General features: G+C 30.7%; 2 protein-coding genes across 8 annotated transcripts; both read right to left on the bottom strand.

Moving 5' to 3' along the window:
• Nucleotides 1-166: 166 nt before the first annotated feature.
• LOC114176764 lies at nucleotides 167-3064 on the bottom strand. Its single transcript, XM_028061912.1, has 3 exons — nucleotides 2697-3064; nucleotides 2139-2204; nucleotides 167-773 (listed from the first exon to the last, which is right to left on the bottom strand). Exons 1-3 carry the CDS (start codon nucleotides 2907-2909, stop codon nucleotides 276-278), a joined length of 777 nt encoding a protein of 258 aa, XP_027917713.1. The 5' UTR covers nucleotides 2910-3064; the 3' UTR covers nucleotides 167-275.
• A 4055-nt stretch (nucleotides 3065-7119) lies between these two features.
• Nucleotides 7120-14950, bottom strand: LOC114175055 (putative hydrolase C777.06c). Of its 7 annotated transcripts, XM_028059810.1 has the most exons (9): nucleotides 14634-14950; nucleotides 14312-14450; nucleotides 13996-14123; nucleotides 11060-11207; nucleotides 10865-10970; nucleotides 10069-10127; nucleotides 8697-8732; nucleotides 7602-7711; nucleotides 7120-7403 (listed from the first exon to the last, which is right to left on the bottom strand). In XM_028059810.1, exons 1-9 carry the CDS (start codon nucleotides 14786-14788, stop codon nucleotides 7346-7348), a joined length of 939 nt encoding a protein of 312 aa, XP_027915611.1. In that variant the 5' UTR covers nucleotides 14789-14950; the 3' UTR covers nucleotides 7120-7345. The 7 variants fall into 7 exon arrangements, with proteins under 7 accessions (XP_027915611.1, XP_027915612.1, XP_027915613.1 ...); XM_028059811.1 differs by lacking the exons at nucleotides 7120-7403; nucleotides 7602-7711 and adding an exon at nucleotides 8209-8507; XM_028059812.1 differs by lacking the exons at nucleotides 7120-7403; nucleotides 7602-7711 and adding an exon at nucleotides 8209-8489.
• Between the last annotated feature and the right edge of the window lie 1797 nt (nucleotides 14951-16747).

Below are 16747 nucleotides of genomic sequence, written 5' to 3'. Positions count from 1 at the left end.
ATGGTGTCAAGTGGTTGATGAAGTTCATCGGTTGCTCCGAGAGGACTACCAATCTTGGTTACCCACTGTACTTAAATCGAGCCAATCTATAATAACATTTATAAACAAAAATCATATAACTCCAAAATCAATTTTAATCTACATTAACATATAAAATCAATTTTGCTTAGCTTTAAATGAGCTCGACAGTTATGTTTAGTCAAGTTTTATCATTGAACTCATTTTACCTAAAAGGATACAACAATATACAAATCCTTGCAACATATGTTGTGTTCTCATTGTTGCATCAGGTGTCGTGTGTTCTCTTCTTCATCTTCTAACATCCTATGAGGAAAATCAGAGGGAAGATTCATTACATTGTCACCACTAACATAAACTACTCGAAAAATATCATACTTCATTTCAGTAGAGAATCGTTCAAGATATGGCATCATCCACTTTCTATGGTCTGGGTGGAGAATCCATGAGTAACAAAATTGTAGGGACTGCCACACATGAATGCATACCACACATGGTAAGCATTGGCCTTTCATGCAAAGGCCAGAAATTATGCCATCTATTTTGGGAAAACGGGACCTAAAAATTGCTAGTGCTGCATAGGAAAGGTCATTAAGGTCCCTAGTAGTTGTCACTACTGAGTCCATGGAGATTATGTCACCAGTGCTGAACTTTACAGTTAAAGAACCATCTCTTGATTCTCCAGCATATGCATCAAGGAAATTATGTTCAACTAACACTGCCATTCTTGTTACAGTATTGGCTAGCATTGATTGCTGCAGAGGGAATTGCAAAAAGAAAGAAAAGAGAAGCAGAAGTTGAGAACATTTTATCACAGATCTCTTATTAACTAGTAATAGGGACAAAACAATGTATATAATTGAGACACAACTTTTGCACCATGTACAAAGTTCAAATCTAAATTGTAAAACATGTGTGCTGTTAATCAGATAACAAATATATACTTCTACGGTCTAACTCAAGTATTATCATACATCTTCATTTCTGTGTAAAATAATTAACCCCACATGAACTTTGAATGGTGGAATGCTTACTGCAAAAATGAAACATTGACTCACTACAGCTACATAATTAGTTTTATTTACTGTCGTGCAAAGAAAGTAGAAAACCATTCCATAACATTAATTTTCCATCACGCCTCTAATGCATGACATTAAGTAGAAAAGGCATGTTCAGAAGAACTTTTTCATCTGTAAACTAATTTTTTACAGTTCTTATATGATTTTATTTTTTTTAACTTATGTAGAAGGTAATTTTAATTTATGAAAAACAATATTTTATTTTTTATTATTTTCTTCCCTGGAAATACTTACAGAGAGCTTTTTTAAAACAAGATCAAGACATGTGAGTCGATATCTAGACTTCTTGTCCCAAAAATAATATTAGTTTGGTTATTTGAAAACAAATATTTAAATAAGCCTTGGAGGAAGTTTGATGATTATAAACATATACTTTTTTTATCTAACATTTTATTCCAGAATTTCCTCATGTGAAGAGTGTGCTAATCCTAACCAAACAGTATAATGTTGATTTTCATCTCAAAATAGTGTGGAAAAGAATTTGTCAAACACAAAATTTAACAGTATTCATCCACTAATATACACCTTTTCCATTACTGTTAACCACAATCTCCAGACGTGGGTGTTTGTGTCATAGCTGAGAAGCTGCTAGTACTGTTTATGCATTGTGCATTATGATCAGACAGCTTTTTAGATTACTTGGTGACCATTGCTTTGTAGTAGTATTTATTTTTTGTTCCAATAATTTTTTCTTTTATAAACATATACACACTTAATTGTGGTTCAGATATATAATTACTCTTTTGTTCAGCAACATAATTCTGTAGCTTCTATATAGATTACTATAGAACAAAGCTTACATAATGTAGTAGCACATAATTAGTGTTTTTCTCTAATTAAATTTGGAGTTTTACTTCAACAGTACACATTTCATTAAATGCATTACACATGGTATGTTGAAAGTGAAACTCTACACATGATTGAATAATACTAACAACACTTATTCTGTCTCTGTCCTATTTGAAGTACTTTAAAGTCTATTTCAGTATTCCAAAAAAAGGAAACAATGAAATCAGTTCAAGAGATAGGGATCAAACTTACAAGATTTTCTGTTAGCTTGTCCTTTTCATCACTTGACCCTTTCTTCCATGCTCCATACCATATGATCTGATTTCAGAACATGACTTTTTAACACAGTGCAGAAAAAGAAAAGAAACAGTGAAGAATGATATGCTTGGTGGGGGGCAAGAACTAGCACTAACACGTAATAGAGTAATTTAAAGTGACACATTAACTAAAAAAAGGACAGTAGTTTTTATTATTGAAACTGAAATGAATAATCATAATCTGAAAAGGTTTACTGGGTTAGTCATCTTGGTTCCAAGAAAAACTTTCTGCTAAACAATATCAGGATTTAGAGTGTTGTGCTTCTAACTTTAGGATTCCTGATGAATCTCACATGATAAAATACTTTAACATAAGATTTCAATCTATATATCAGCATATGTGTACCAGCTTTTTTTCACAGGTTAATCAACATAACTTCCAGTGTATATATAGAATTCAGAAACGATAAAGAAAGTACACAATAGAGAATTGAAAGATAATTGAAACTGAGTTGAGAAAATATAAAATTAGAGAAAGGTAAGAAGAACTTACCATATTTCCATGTATGCTCCTAAATATGGAGCTTTGTACACAACCAAGATTCTGAGTGAGTAAGGAAAACTGTTGGAGTCCGTGAACAAGATGGTCAACAATTACCACAGTTGGCTTGAAAACATAGAAACTTATGTCCAAATCTTTGTTGTGAAAATCCATAGAGCATGTCTTCATCCTTTTTCTTATAACTCTCTTCCCTTCTGTCTGCATTACAAAAACACTGTCTATGTTTCGTTGCAAAGAAAGGATACAAATACTATTTTTCTGTCTGACATTTTGTCAAACATGAGTCGTGAAGCACAACACACGCATGCTCAAAACTTGGTAAATAGCAAGGTTGTTTCCGAGAATTGTTCCAAATTTTGAATTTTGGAGAAGCAATTCACCTGGCAATTTCCTTTTGCTTTGCCAGAAACGACTGAATATATTTAAATAAAGGTGACTTGGAACTTGGAATTTTACATTCACAAATGTTTGACTCATTCATATGTTTGTTTGCATTATTGTACCAAAACACATGTTTTAGCCTCTAACTTTAATCACGTTAAATATTTAAGAAAAGTTTCTTATCTATAATAATCTTATTCAAATTAAATGGAATTATCTCTTGTAAAAGATATATGGGATATGTACAAATTTTTTTCCAATTTATTAAACAGTATTATTTGGTTAGTGTACCTCACTTTAAATAAAATGAAATTTCTCTTGATCTAGAAAAATAATTGAAATGAGTAACACCTTTATGAATAAACATTTAGGTTTCTATTTTTATTCTTTAGTAATAAGTATTTCTATTTATATTGACTGGTTTTAAACATATGTCAATACATAATTTGTTGACAGCGTGAAATATTTTTAATTACCAACAAATTTAAATTATAGCTTTCCAATTTTAAACTTAAAAATGGTCGTTTTTAATATATATATATATATATATATATATATATATATATATATATATATATATATATATATATATATATTTCATAAAAAAAAAGGTTAGACACGTTTAGCATTTAAAAAATAATTCAACATTTCCTGTTTTCATTAATTAAAAAATAATATTAATAATTGAAAAGGAAACCCAAGCAAAAGAAAGTCCATGGAAGAGAAGAATCCGAAGACCATAAACAGCTTTGAAAGGAATGTAAAGTTGATACACGTTCAGCAATGTAGACCCACAACAGTTACTCACGTGTTAACGTCATGGACAGGGCTTCATAAAATAGGTCACAGGCATGCCATTCAATATCAGTCAACACGCATGCAAGAAACGTTTATTCTGATACTTGAAAAACCAAAAATACGATTAAACCTATTTATGACAAATAAAAATGGAACTCGAATCCTGTTGTGCTCATGATGAACACGGAAAATTTCTATTATCTTGTGTTTTTGGATCAGAGATTTTAATAATTTTAAAAAATTAAAATATCTAATAATTAATTTGGATAAATTAGTTGAAATATTTGACATTTTTATTTTATGCTAAACTCAACTCTACATTTAAGTTTAATTTAACTTGGTTCAATTTCATATGGTTCGACCTGATTTGAATCGATTTAACACTGATACAATCTGAATCTGTTCAAACTTAACCAAATCAAATTGATCCGACTTTTGGTTTGGACCTAACTCGACTCGATCTTTTGTCCATAACCAGCTCAACTCGACCTTAGACCAGCTTCGACCTTTGACCCGAGCCAACTCAATCCGACCTTTGACTCGATGCTCAACCTTTGGCCCAATTCGACTCGACTTTTTGTATTTGTGAACTTCTTTTGTTCTAAGCAATAAGCAATTTTACAACTTGGAAATTTCAATTTTCTTCTTTTTGGAATGAATTTCAAATTTTACTACTTTAATCATTTGAAATACCTTATTATAATTTTCTAATTTCAATTTCTTTTTAATTTTCTCGTCCAAACATCACATTCTCCTTATTCAAATTTTTTAAATAAAAGAATTACTCTTTTAAATTGTGTCATCTAAACACACCATTAGAAAATTTAAAGTGATTTTTAATTACCTTAATCTATTTAAAATAAAAGCTAATCAATTTATTATTTTGTCAAATTAGACATTTACAATCTTCATTGTTTCAATTCATTTTACTTTAATAGATTTATTTTATTGTGATTGTATTCATTAGATTTATTTTGTTCTAATGATAAATATAATGAATACTTAAATCCTAAATTCTAAACACATTCAACTTATTATTGTCATATAAACTCATAAATGTTAAATTGAAAGTAATTATCAACTGTTCCCTTACCGTTGATCTCACACTACAAAGATTGACAATGAAATTGAAACGCCTCTGCCATCAAGATTCACATGTTTATATACAGATTAAATAACATTATTATTAAGATTATTTTTTTTCAACTTATTCTACTATTTTAAATTATCTTAATAACATCTAATTTTTCAATGAATAATTATAATTTCTTCTATCAAATTTATGATGATTAGGATGTCAACGGGACAAATAAAATACGGGTAGTAGCTCCCCATGCCTTACCTTAGATAAATATATGTCCCGTACTCATATTCGTCGGATATCCGTTATACGGATACTCGTATACTTTTTTAATATTCACAAATATCCACGAATATTTACAAAAAAATAAAAATAAATATTTAACAACATATTTTAATCGTAAATTCAAATAAAATACAATAGATAACATTCATAAATTTTAAATAAAATCCAAATAATCCATTTAAACAATGTTGAATGACAATTTACAAAGAAATGATTTTTTTTAACTAATGGATAAAAAAATAATTCATTGAAAATTAATATGTTAATATTTTAATCATGTTTCTTTTTTATTTTTTATTTAATTTAAATTAGAGTACAGCGGCTACGGATATCCACAGATACAGATACATGATATTCGTACTCGCCCCCGTTAACATGTGAGTATTAAAAATATCCGTACCCATTACCCGTAAATATCCATATACAATTAGGGATGGCAAAAATATTCGTGCCCGCAGATATTCGCGGATAAAATCCGCGACAGATAGTTACTACCCGCGGGTATTTATTACCCGCTGGTAGCGGGTAACGGGTATTTTAATACCCGGTTATAAACGAGTCGGGTACGGGTATCATACTATCCGTACCCGCGGGTACTCGTTACCCGCAAAAAATTAAAATTAATATTTAATTTATATTTTATTAAGTTAAATTTAATTAAAATTAGAAGTAACAGTATATTTTATTATGTTAAATTTAATTATAATTATAATTTAATTTAATTTATATTTTATTTTTATAATTTTATATTAAAAAATTTATAAAATTCATATTTTTTTAAATATTTGCGGGTATCGGATATCCACGGGTACCCGCAGGTTTTAAAAATATCCGCGGGTATTTTTTAAGCGGATACCCCCGACGGGTAAACGGGCAGATAACGGACGAATTTTTTTTTAGCGGGTCGAGTACGAATATCATATTATCCATGTCCGACCCGTTGCCATCCCTATATACAATATATATTTCCTACCCGTTGTGGAGTTTTTTATTCGCAAATACCTATAAGTATAGATTTGTTTGACATCCCTAATGATATAGTAATTATAGCAATATCTCATTTTCGTTAATAAGTTATAATATATAAATTATTCGTTATTTGTTTTCGGCCTACCGAATATTTCATTCTTCTATACAATTTCACCAAAATTTTAGAAAAATAGGAAATCCATCACAACAGTTCATCGTCCATTCCACTGTACAAAAACTAAAACATCCATTCTTTGATATGGTACAGGCACAATATAATCTTTAAAAAATTAATACGGGAATCAATTTTCATTGAAATACAAATAATATCCATTGGAAAAGGTATTTGGGGGAGGACACATTTCTCTTTGCTTCCTCCAATATATATGACAGTAATTTTAGATTCTTTCACACATACAAAGAAGAATAATAAATACGCCACTTTTTAAAATAGTTTAACTAACATAGTTTCACTTTTTCTATAAATGTATTCTTTGACTAAAGACAAAGTAATTGATTTGAAGAAAAATTGGGAAGAAACAAATTAACGTTTGAACGGAAGATATCTGTCAATTTAGAATTTTTCTATTTTTAGATGACTAAAACTACGGTCATTATGGTAAAGAGGGAGTACATTTCTATAACTAAGTATGGAAAAAGTTGAGCTTGTTTAAGGAGAATAGGGAAGTTTAAAATAGAAGTTATCAATGATATATCACTTTAAACAAATCTTAATTAAAAGTCAAATAACTTCCCATAAAAAAAACAGGTAAGGATCCGAGAACAATATTGCTTTATACGACTTTCTTTACACTATGCGATCTCACAAGACTCTTCTTCTACGCACATTATTAATCTCCCAAGACACACACATATGTAATGGTGAAAAACAGTGAAGAATCACTCACAAGTCACAATTCTCACAAATTCTCAAGAAGATCTAATAACATGTTAACCATCACTATCTGAAAGAATTGTATACTTGACAGAATGTGTTTTACAGAAAACAATATGACAGACAGACTTGCTTATATAGCTAGTAACAAACTTTTAAGCTTTGAATTTTCAACATATTTATCAATGCTACTTTTTGAGACTTAGATTCAAGTTCATGAGTATTACCTTACTATAAGTTTATGGGCATTCTCAAGCCATCATGAGCAAGTTGCACCGGTAGTCCTTCCCTAAGCACAATTATAGAACAATCAATAGTGAAATATGCTAGTGTCCATAACATACAACCACCAAGTACAAACAACGGAGGTAAATAGTTAGACGATATTCCCATGGTATTGTTGATGAGTGTTATGAATCAAAATATCAGTAGTTACATTTTTATTAGTTTCTTTTGCAATTTTGACAAATGGGAAGAAGTACACTACCTTTTGGACCACTCCATTAAAAACTCATTGTCCTTGTAGTAATCAAACTCGTGAGTCATTCCTATCAATAAGGTTTGCTTTGGACACAACCTCTTCACAGTTTCAAGGGCCTGTAAAATTACAAACAATGACATTTCTCCATAGGGGACATAATTGTCAAATTTCAACTTAACTAATTGGCATTTGTCAAAATGATCTCAAACTCGTGTGCCAAACCGACTCACTCTAGGTTTAAACTAGATTGAGTTGGAAATTTATATGTGAGCTAAATTGAACTTAACTTTAATTTGATGGTTAAACGAGTTTGAGTTTGAGTCAAGTTCGAGATGGATTGAAACATGACCTACCAATAACTATAATTGTTTTCATCATTTTTTCATTATGATTATTTACCACTTTTAGTTATGTAGGTTGACACCTTGCTTTTTTAAGACTAAAATGTTTTTCAATAGCATTTGAATGAATTAGATGCTTAATTTATTTGTTTGTCCAATTATATAAATTAACACTTTGATTTTTACTTACTATATTTATATTATCACTTTCTAATGGTTAATGTTTCGTGAAATAAATGAACATCCTGATTGTAATGCTATAAACAGGTGAGTCGAGCCAATCCAAATTGATTGTACTATAATAAATATATGAAACAAGTTAAGAGAGCAAAATATGCTTCAATGAGCCAATACATTTAACCCACCAACCCATGGTTGAACCAAGTTACAAAATATCTAGCACATCAAAAAGGGAGTCGGGTTTAGTTTGAGTTAGATTAACGCTCTTTGACACCCTTGATTAGCATTAAGTAAAATTTCCCAACAAAATGAGCCACACTCCAGGAATTTGAGGTAGGCGATGTAAGACATCCCAACACCCCCTTCCACATGTCTGCCAAAACAGGCGAGCCTATCAAATCTAACAATTAGCAAGATGAGTTATATATTCCAATACCATGTTAGATTTCATCTTAAAATCAATTGATAATAGGTGTCCATCAAATATATCAGTGATCCTCCAAAAATTGAGACAGAAGATGTGAGACTTCTCAATAATAACAAGTCTAAACATAATTTTCTTTTAAAAAGCCAAACTAACCTGTGGAAGGCAAAAGTGAACATTGTGTGATCCAGTCTGTAGTAACAAAGAGGAAATATCAAGAAGGACACCATTATTTTTGAGAAAATAAACAAATAAAAAACTGAAAAATGAAATTGAAAAATATGTATCAGAAAATGCAAGACAGTACAATCCATCAAATAAGGTGAAGCAAAACAATCAAGCTTACTTGCGAACATTAAAATATGAACCACAAAAAACAAGTTCAAATGAAGTCAACCAGATGAGCATTGTTGAGAAAATTACAGAAAAGGAAATCCTAACATTATTTGTCAAAAAGGAACTAGCAAGTTGGTGGACCCATAGAATCAGATGTGAGGAATAAGTTGCTTGATCCAGGCCAAATTTGGTCCACAATGTGAAGAGTATATTCTAGGAGGAAGAAACCTCACACAGCCAGCATTGCGTTTAGACAGGTGATGATAATAATTCTGGTGGTAGTGTGTAGTAGAGAATAACTGAAGTAGGAGATTAAACTTACACGAGGAGCATTCAGTCAATGGACTTGTGCAGTGTTGGTAATCGGTGTCTTTAAAAGGAGTACCAATGGGCTGGTAGAGGGTTTTGACCAACAAGAAAGTTGAACAAAGTCTTGTAAACCAAAAGCCAAAGTGTTGTAAACTAAAAACCACAAAAACACTTGTTCGCAAATGATAACACGATAGGAACTTAGGTACTATTGGATGCCTAGGTCTCGTATCGATCAATATAATTTTGAGAGGATATTTAAGTGTTTGATTCTAATCCCATATTATATAGCTTATAAGGGTGGCTTCCCAAGTCCTTGGTGCTTATCATGTACCCATTATTTCATTCTTGAATAATACAATTCATTCTTTCATTTGTTCTTCCTTCTCTCTTAGCAAATCCCATTCCAGTTTTAACACTTTGGTATTCATGTGCTTCAAACAAGAGTTCTATTTCTTTGCATTTCTCTCTTAAAGCATTTTCCCTCCATGAATCTAAAGGTGATTACAGCGATGATAAGGATCAAAATCAAGTTTGTCCAAAGGTACAAGTACTAAAACACTTTTTTACCAAAATTTTCATTGTTACATCCAGTAGATTTTGTCACTGAAAAAATTCACAATAGATAGAAACAGGGTTTTATTTTAAAATTACGGAGATCCTCATGCGATCACAAATTTCAATGCATTTATTTAGTCCAGTAAATGTGTTTAGTAATATATTAATGTTCTTCATAGATCAAGTTATTATACTAGTTTGCTTGTCTTATATTAGAAAATCAATGGAAAAGTTTGCTCTAGGAGAAAAGACAGGTAAATTTTTTGTAGAACAGTAACACAGACAAAATGAGAGATCAACAACAATTGAAAACGCAAGCTCTGACCTTTTTCAATGAATCCAAAATAAGAAGATCCAACTGTCCAGCCCCATTTTTTGAAATGACTGTAGAAAAATGACATTTTTGCTGTCAGAAAGCATACATCTGCATAGGGTTTTATAATGATGTATGAATATTTCAAAAGCTTCTAGATGTCTCAGCTGTCTTCCTATTGTTTCAATGAAGAGACAAGGCTACAAATTCATGAACTTACTGCTTCTTCTGGATGATATACCATGATAAAGACATCGAGGTTAATATTTTAGGTCAGGAAACTCAATTCTAGCTGACCTTTGATGAGATCTAAATCATATTGAAATACTTTCTTGACACTAGTTTGGTATTTTCTTTAACTTTGTCGTTAATATCAAACTTTCCCTCTAATGGAGAACATTGAGTATAGAAGGTAGAAATAGTTGGTGATACAGAGAACATTAAGTTCCTCAATGAAGGAGAGCAGAAGCTTCCTTATCAACGAATAGCGGGGGAATAATCATCATAAAAGAATACGAATTAAAGTATTTATCAGAAGTCTTTAAAGGACAGTTGGAAATGTTCTTAGCTTCTCATTTGAAACTAATTAACAGAAAGATAATAACTCATCTTATTGCACATGAATGATCCAAATTTAAAGTTTGTTCAGAGAGAAGAAAAGAAGAAATGATTTTATTTTTTTTATATTGGAAAAGTGAGACTAATGTAATAGCATAAAATGACCTATATACCAAGTGATGTTTATGAGAGATAGCACTAATGAAGTAGCACATATGACCAAGGAGGAAGAAATGACATCAAAACTCACCATACTCGGTACTAGCTGGAATCCGTGAAACATCAGAAATATAAGCCACCCTATCTTTATTACCAAAAAGGAAACCCAGACAGATATAATCCTCTCCATGCATTACCTAAATCCAGAAATGTAGTCCATAAGTCCATGTAATTTAAAAGTGCTATTGCATTCCTACCATCAATGACAAAGTTCGCTGTGATTAACTGGCAAAGGAATCAATTTTAAGCCTGATGCAAAAAAAGGTTGGTTACAATCTTCAGCAACTATGTTCCAGCAAAACTGGGCCACCCTTCGTATTTCTTGCCCTTCTTTCTGTTTTTTCCGAACCAAATAAGGAAAGACCTTTTCCATTCTGTTGCAAATGTGCAAACAAGAAATCAACTATCTAGAAAAAAATGCATCCACAAAATCAAGTGAAAGATGAATAATGCTGACATAAGACTTGTACTGCAATCAGAAATATTTTCAAAGCAAAAACTGTGTCTATCAATATTCTGTAACAAAACTAAAAGCTTATCGGGTGTGAGTGCTTCCTTAGAGCTCCTACTTTCTCAAGTGTAAAGCAAAATATAATTTCATGCCACCAATGTTCCCACTTGGGATTTTAGTAAGCCAATTTTCTCACAAACCTAGGATATTTGACCAGCTCACATTATTAAAAAGGAAAGGTATAAAATAATTCATTGAATCAAATTTATCATTTATAGAAAAGTAAAAGTTATATACAATAGCAAACATACTAACGGGCTAAACAAAAAAGGAAACAAAATAATGGATTATACATAATATCTATAATATCTAGAAACTAAATATCTTATTATATATAACATTTGTAAGAGCTAAATATGTTTTTAGTCGCTAAACTTAGACGTGAAATTGGAAGTCGTCCCTGTCCCAATCTTTGATACATTTTGATCTCCAAACTTCAAAAGTAAATGGATATAATCCTTTTAACACAAGACGTTAACATTCTTTTACGTGTTAAATAGTGTTCTTGGATTGCATTTGAGTTGGAACGTGTTGGAGATCTCACATCGACTAGAAATAAGACAAGTTTATAGTATATAAGTGGGTGTAAACCTCACCTTACAAGTCGGTTTTATAGGATTGAGTTAGGTTTAAAGTTTACTTCTTAACAAAACATATCAAATGGTGTAAACAGCTCAAACGCCAACCTGAAATGTTGTTTAACATGTTAACACAGTTGGGCTAGAAGGATATATCTATTCATTTCTAATGTTTGAGGACCAAAGTTTAGGACATGGACCAATTCCAATTTTGCATCCAAGTTTAAGGACTAAAAACATATTTAATCCTATTTAAAATACCTAAAAACTAAATATTTGATCATATATAATATATACAACATCTAACTATATTTTATTGTAATATCCCCCTCAAATTGGAGAATAAATGTTGATGATTCCCAATTTCCCAATGAAATGGTTGAAGGCAATAGCAAGAAGGCCTTTGTGAACATATCAACTATTTAATGCTCGATTCTAACATGAATGAGAGTCATGAGTTGCTTTTTAACAAGTACCTGAAGAAATTGATAGTGAATATCTATATGTTTAGACCTCTCATGATGAGAAGGATTAGAAACAAGGTGCATAACAGATTTGTTATCACAAAAGAGCATAGTTGTGTCTATTGAAACTTAAAAGATGTTTGAGTAATCTTTGAAGCTAAAATACATCACTAGCTACTGAAGATAAAGCACGATATTTTGGTTCTACTAAAGACTTGGACGTACATTATTTGACAAAATTCTGGAAAATTAGAGAATCACCAAAAGAACACAAAATCCAATAGTTGATTTTCTCTAGTATCTAAATATTTGCCTCAGTCTACATCAGCATATGCTAAAACATGAAATGAAATTTGAGAAAAAGAGACCTTGACCTAAAGTGGACTTCAAGTACTGAAGTATGTGTAAGATTGAAAATATGACAAAGAATGAGTTACATGAGTACTAACACCTGAATCAATGATCCAACTACCTTTAACCGAATGATTAATAGAAATGGCAGAAAAAATTGGAAAAGGTTTAGCCTTGAGAGTAGACATAATCATACCACTATGAGCAATTGACTATGTGAGATTTGGTGTTTGACCTTGGAGGAGATTCAACAATTGTTGTATTGTTGTGTTGTAAGTTGAAAAAAGGAAGAATCCTTTCTAGTGTCCTAAGAGACGGTCTAACTAGAATCTTGATAAACGAATGCTAACTTTTGTAGTTGGGTGGTGGATAATCAACCAACCTATAGCACTGATTTTTGCTATGACCGGTGATCCCATAGTGAGCACACACCGGTCTACCATTCTTGTTCATAAAATAAAAACCATTCTTGATTGTGAAAGCATGGGAAGATTCACTTTTGGCTGACTACGAATGTCCTTTTGGTTCTCTTCTTGAATAACCAAAGAAAATGTCTTGGTGATAAAGGGAAAAGGATCCATTGAAAGAATTTGACCTCTGATCGAAGAATAAGCTTCATTAAGACCCACGAGAAAGTGCAAAACATACTCCATTTGTTCATAGGCACACCACAGTTGGATGTAGTTGCAGGTACACGTATGAGTAGGTTTTGGTTGAATCAAAGATTCCCAAATTGATCCTAACTTTGCTTGCATAATAAGATGAGACTGACATGGATCATTATTTCTCATCTTTAATATCCATTAGTAATTAACTCCCACTAATATTGCCTTTAACTTTCTTTATATGGATAATTTTTTTCCATGGTTAACTACAAAGAAAACTCAAAATTACATTGACCCCTCGAGATCATATCATAAGTCAGGATTATCGGAAGAGTGAATGCAAAAAAGAATAGATTCATCCATGGTATCCAGGGAAAAAACCAAAAAAGTTATGAGAGTAAATGCGGAAAAATCACTATTGATACCATATTAATGAAAGAAAGGTAGAAAAGGTGAAATCTATGTATAATAACAAACACACTAACAGACCGAATAGAAAAAGAAACAAAATAACTTATTATCTATAATATCTAGAAACTAAATAAGTCACTATATATAATATATATAATGTCTGGAAACTAAATAACTGATTATATATTATATCTAATTATATTTTATTCTAATATACATCACAGAGAAAGTTACTAGTTTACCTCTCCATTGAGCGTTGAGTTAAGTAAACTGGGGTGGGATCAATATCATTTGTGGGACTAAATGGCTGCACAGCACGAATATCATCCAATCCAAGGGTTGCATCAGCATGGTCATGAGTCAAAACAATCTACAATTCAAGCAAGAGTTAACTAATGTATTACACTAGGTAACAAACACCAAAAAAAAGCTCCATCTGGAACAAAATAAGACACCTGACTGAACACATACAAAGTTAGATTCATATTGAATCAAATATTTAGAAAGTTTAACCAAAAACAAGCATAGTAAACAAAGAAAGGAAGTTGAGCGACTGACAGAATCTACTCTGGGAATGCGATGGAAAACAAACCACCTAAGTACAGACTCCCTGAAGGTCTTGCCAGCATCAATCAATATATATTTGTGAGTGGCATCGGTTTGAGAGTAATATTTGATTAACAGAGAGGTATTGCACCTGCAAAGCCAAGTCCATAATACAAACAATGAAAGAGCACGATTCAATTATGGAATTGAGCTTAATTTCTACGAATTGCTAAAGTAAAAAGTTCTACTCCGTCTACCAAGGTTGAGATAACTTAGAATTTACGGTAAACTCAACAAACTTACAATGATTGATGAAGTGTAAACAAAATGGTACCTGTAGTTAGGGTTGGATTGAGGTGGGAGAGAAAGGGATTGAGTGCAAACAGAACACGGAGGATCTGAAGGTTCAATGAGGCAACTCATGGAGGGAACCGATCCCGAACTTCCCGTTCCCAGAAATATCAATGCCGATTCAATTTCCGTCGCCATTTGCCACAAGAGAATGCAAACGGAAGAATGAAACGTGTGGAGAAAAACTAGCCAAGAAGAGTTTACTAATGTGTAGTGTAGGAGGGAAAGTCTACTCCACCTTCCTAAACTTTCTGTTTTTCCACTAAGATTTTAAAATCAAAATGGAAAGGGATTTCTGTATGTAGAAAAAGTGAGAGAAACTTAGGAACTTCATTATTTGCTAAGATAATTTTAGGAGGGAGATAATGACTTATTTTATAAATAATTTTTAAATTATAAAGTAAATTTGAAATAAAAAATAAAAATAAATTCCATCATAAAATAAAATTTAAGTAGAAGTAAAACTAAGATTTTGCAAATAAATTAAAAGAATTTGTTCTGAAAATAACTACATATAAGTTAATTATGTTTACTTTTAACTAATTGATATAGTTATATTGCTTGAAATAATAAATTTAAATTGATATAACCATCAGCATAAAAGTAAATGTACATAAAAGCATTACGATTGATACAAATTATTAATCATAACTAAATTAAATAAGTTATCACATCTAGAAACAAAATAAGAAGCATGTTATAATCAACAAAAAAGGGAAAAATACGAGGTAAAGATAATTTAAAGTAATGTAATAATAATTAAATGAAACTTTGAAAACAAAAGGAATCGTGTTTATTTGAGGGATTTTAAAATTTCTTCAGGCCTTTGCTCAATCCTCATAAATATCAAATATTGATATTGATCTTAATTTGGTTCGGTTTAGGTGCATATTATTTTCTTTACGTTGTCTTTAAGTAGATTTGGGTTTAACTTTAAGGTTAAGGTTAAATATGTTTTTTTTCTTTAACTTTCAGTAAATTTTGGAATTAGTCGATTTTAAAATTTTGAACCAATTTAGTCCTTCATCTTTTAAAATACGTGGATTAAGTTTTTTTAATAAAATTATGTTAAATTTATTTGATGTTTCGTATGCATTTCAGGATTGTATTTGAGTTTTTTTATATTGTTTGGCACATTTTTGCTTTAATGTTAAGTCAAATACTATTATGAAATATACTTGAAATGTCAAATAAACTTAACAAATATTTATTAAAAGGATTAAATTCACGTATTTCGGAAAATGAAGGACTAAATTGGTCCAAAGTTTCAAAATGGACTAATTCCAAAATTGAATAAAAGTTAAGGACTAAAAACATATTTAACCCTAACTTTTTTACTGCTTTTTTTATTCTATTTTTTATTTTTCAGATGGTAAAATGATTCTTGTTTAATCGAAATTTAGAATATTTTAACGAGATCTACTAAAGTCTACACAAAGAGACTCGCCACAATAATTGAAAAATGAAGGTTTAGTGTTTAGTTTTCTTTGTATGTTATGTATTGATCTTGAAGAAAATCTTCAAAATTCCAAGAGAGATGAACATATTTTGATTATATTTTAAGGTGTTAATGATGAACTTCAAGTTTTAGAGTTTAGTTTTTTTTACGATTGGGTTTTTCGCACTAGGTATTCATTGTAACTTTTAATTAAGCACACAACCTATTATTAAAAGATAAAATATTTTTACATAGTTAAACAAAAAGCACTTTTTAACATTTTTAGTCAATTATTTTTATCTGTAATCGGTTGATCTATCCTTGAGACATTTCAAAACAAAATAATCGACTACCTAGTGTGATAATTGATTGATCTAGAGTGTTTTAAGTGTTTTTCAAACTCTGATTGTTTTAATCAATTAAGATATTTTATGATCGATTAAATTAGTTTTGATTAGTTAATGACGCGTAAGTATGTAAGAATCAATTATATAAAAGAGCTGTTGTAACTATTTTTCAAAATTTTGTTACAGTGCTTGATTAAGAGCTTCATTTAACCGATGAAATATAACATTTAATCTTTTATGTGTGAAATGTCAAATAAACTTAACAAATGTTTCTTAGAAGGATTAAATTCATGTATTTCGGGAAATGAAGGA

Source organism: Vigna unguiculata, chromosome 3 (assembly GCF_004118075.2).
Source record: "Vigna unguiculata cultivar IT97K-499-35 chromosome 3, ASM411807v1, whole genome shotgun sequence".
In the NCBI taxonomy this organism is placed as follows: Eukaryota; Viridiplantae; Streptophyta; class Magnoliopsida; order Fabales; family Fabaceae; genus Vigna; species Vigna unguiculata.
This window is presented reverse-complemented; position numbering and strand designations above follow the sequence as displayed.